Genomic DNA, 3,360 nt, shown 5'->3' with positions numbered 1-3,360 from the left:
TTATTGACTGACCTTATGCCCTCAAAATCATGCTGACATGGGTTTTCATTGTTTATTGTTGTACAGGGCTACCTGTTTAAGAATGTTGTGTTTGTTTTGAATCCCCAGAACTTATTGAGAATGTGAAGTTGATACATAAACCAGTGTCTTTGCAGCCGAGAGGACTGATCAACAAGGGAAACTGGTGCTATATCAACGCTGTATCCTTTCACTCTGCTTTTTGCTGCACTTGCAACTTCTCTTTTTTTAACCCTGCAACCCTGCGTTTTCATATTGGTGATAGTCAAATGCCACAAAGGATACATTTTGTCAAGTACCTGGCAAGCCGGCATGTTTGTTAAATCCTGAGCCATTGTGTAATGTAGTTATTTGTCTTTAGATGACACTTGCTGAGGAGTGAGTTTCAGCTCTGCCAGGAAAAATCATGCCAAATCTTTTTTTATTTGATGTTTTATGGAAAGTACTGAATTGAGACTTTTTTCTCCTGATTGAAAAACTAAAATTCAAAAGACATCTCAATTTTATGAGCTACAAAAGGACAGCACGGGATTGGTCAAATCAGAACTTATTCATCCTTTGGTATCAAATTAGAAATATTATAGCAGCTTGTCATAACGTTTCCTACATGCCGTCTTCCTCCCTGACTCTGAACGCTCAGACCCTACAGGCCCTGATCGCATGCCCTCCCATGTATCACCTGATGAAGTCCATTCCTCTGCATAATGAAACGCAGAGACCATGTACCTCCACACCCATGATAGACAACTTGTAAGTAGCATTTGTGCAAGCTGATGAACAGAAGTGATAAAAATGTGTTTCATTCAAAGAAATCACCATTGTTTCTTTGTCTCCGACAGCGTAAGGCTGGTAAATGAGTTCAACAACATGCCTGTGCCATCCAAAGCCAAACTGCAAGGTGAGGTGGTGGACGTGGCGTCTAAAGACATTTGGTATCGCTTTCTGTCAGAATCACTGACGTATGATTTGTCTCCACAGCTGTTGGTGAAAAGGTCATGAAAGACATCCGGCCCGGTGTACCTTTTGAACCGACCTACATTTATAGACTCCTCACTCTCATCAAGTCAAGTCTCTCTGAGAAGGTAAGCTGTGCTGCTTCTGGATCTGATATATATTCACTGCAAAGCAATGATTTTTTTTTTTTGTAATGATAACACTCGTTGATACACTTCCTCTGGAACATACAGTGCTTGAAGCAATTATTCTTGTTTTACATTTTTCAATTCAAAACTTGACAACTCACCTGAATAAAGGCAGTTAATGCGTCGGTTCTGATTCAGGCTTATTGAATGAAATTGCTCAAATGCTCTGAATGAGACTCTTACCTTTTGATTTTTAATGAGGGTTACGCTCATCCTGTCTCACTTGTAAAACACACTGTCTGTTTACTTCAGTGAATGACTGTGGATGCACTTTTTATGTGTGTGCACAAGGTTTTTTTTTATTTGACAGTAAGCATTCTTGGTAGAATGTTTTAATTGGTGCTGATGTCCTGGTGCTTCACTCGCAGGGTCGACAAGAGGATGCGGAGGAGTATCTTGGCTTCACTCTTAATGGATTGCATGAGGAGATGCTAGCATTGAAAAAACTAATCTCGCCTCAGGAAGAGAGTAAGCATCTTTTGACCACTTCCATATCAAAACCATGTCCCAATGACTATGAATTCCATTACTTTCTGCAGAATCAACTTGCACCTAAGTTGATGGAGCATCTACTGTTGAGTTTGTGACGTTTTTGTGCTACTTGTTTGTTTTTCAATGAGATAAAAAAAAAAATAAAATGAAATATCACAGACCGGCTCGGGAACAAGATCAATGTGTTATTTACTAAAAGGTGCCTCTGCAACTGACCGGGTTTGACCTCACAAACCTAATTTTTTAACAGTGGAAAGTGTCTCAAACTATAATAAATATCCACACTACCACACAAATAAAAATTTGAGCTTTGACAAGTTCACAAGTTTCAAATGAGACTTGCATCATCTGGTCTGTGTATCAGCTGAATTACTACTGAATTTCCTGCAACTTGTAAACTGTCATTGGACTCAGGAGTTCATTTTACATCATGGCTATTTGAAGTAATTTGGTCGTTGACCTCAAGTGTTTTTTTTTTGTTTTTTTTTCTTGAACAGAAGCTCCCACGCCCAATGGGCCAGAGTCCCAGCCAGGTGTGGAGGAAGATGTTGCTGATAAGGAGGAAGAAGGTAGTGAGGACGAGTGGGAGCAAGTTGGCCCCAGAAACAAGACTTCCATCACTCGCCAAGCTGACTTTGTCCGCACACCCATCACTGATATATTTGGTGGGCACATAAGGTACGTTGACAGATTGTTGGGAAGATCTTTCAGAAATGCATTTTTAAGTGACGTGAAAATAATGAGTCCTATGTATAAGGAATTTTGATGACTGCTGAACTTGTGGACTAGATTTTTAGAAAGATACAAATATCCTTATCCTCTGGTTGACTATGGCTTCTGTTTCCAGTTAATCCACCATCCATAGGACATAATTGTATCATCTGTACAACCGGTTTCCGGTTCTGACCAAAGGTTTTTTACTTCTGTTTATGGTGGAATCACAAATCAGTCCCTGCTCACTCCAGAGTCCTTCAGAATAACAGCCACTGTGGGCCCATTGTGGTCAGAAGTCTGGACAGCAAGACGTGGGGCACACATTCACAAACAAAGGGCTTAACTTTCAGACAAATTGGAAAGTTAAGAACCTGTGCGGGTGTAGCCTGCCTAAATAATATGTTCTATGAGGTTCGGGCCTGGCACAGTCCTGGTCTACACTGGTTGCACAGTGTCTTAAAGGATTATTTTCTCAGAAATGGCTTGCAACCAGAGAGAAATGGAATATAGGAGTGTGTGTGTACGCCCACTGAGCTTGGCCATAAGCCACTGACGTTTTTAGGCACTAGTTGGAGTAATTGGTTTGTGAATCAGTGTTACAATTTGGCAGTACTTTTTCTCAATTAAAGCTCCGTAGTGGAAGCGTTCAACCATCAGGAGCAGCCAGGATATTGAATGTTTGTTTGCTTTCAAATCTTCCTGGTCAGATGTTGCAAACAGGATATCTTCGAAATAATGGATATAGGGCTGCTCATCCCAATGTTGATTGTTTCATCGTGATGAGCTACAGCTGGAATTATATTAATACATTTTGAATAAATAAAAATAGAATTCCGTAAGTGGTACTTCACAAATTAAGGATTGTGCAATTTAGCGTTTGTAACAAAAAGCTACTTATACTCAGCAATGCAAGTTATATTACTAATAGTTTTTTTTTTTTTTTCTTTGCTCTAAAACCGCATTACCTTAAGATATGTTTAATAACACAGTCAAG

The 3,360-nt window shown here is 39.7% G+C and overlaps 1 protein-coding gene across 2 annotated transcripts in view; it reads left to right on the top strand.

The window, feature by feature from the left end:
- Positions 1 to 3,360, top strand: part of usp10 (ubiquitin specific peptidase 10) — a 20,441-nt gene that overhangs the window by 14,031 nt on the left and 3,050 nt on the right. For both annotated transcript variants that reach the window (XM_035651910.1, XM_035651909.1), the window contains exons 6-11: positions 109 to 200; positions 659 to 768; positions 858 to 916; positions 997 to 1,100; positions 1,529 to 1,628; positions 2,150 to 2,330. In XM_035651910.1, coding sequence (XP_035507803.1) covers positions 109 to 200; positions 659 to 768; positions 858 to 916; positions 997 to 1,100; positions 1,529 to 1,628; positions 2,150 to 2,330 — 646 coding nt within the window. The remainder of the gene's footprint in view (positions 1 to 108; positions 201 to 658; positions 769 to 857; positions 917 to 996; positions 1,101 to 1,528; positions 1,629 to 2,149; positions 2,331 to 3,360) is intronic.

Source organism: Morone saxatilis, unplaced genomic scaffold (assembly GCF_004916995.1).
Source record: "Morone saxatilis isolate NCDOM2014 unplaced genomic scaffold, NCSU_SB_2.0 Contig11, whole genome shotgun sequence".
Lineage (NCBI taxonomy): Eukaryota > Metazoa > Chordata > Actinopteri > Moronidae > Morone > Morone saxatilis.
This window is presented reverse-complemented; position numbering and strand designations above follow the sequence as displayed.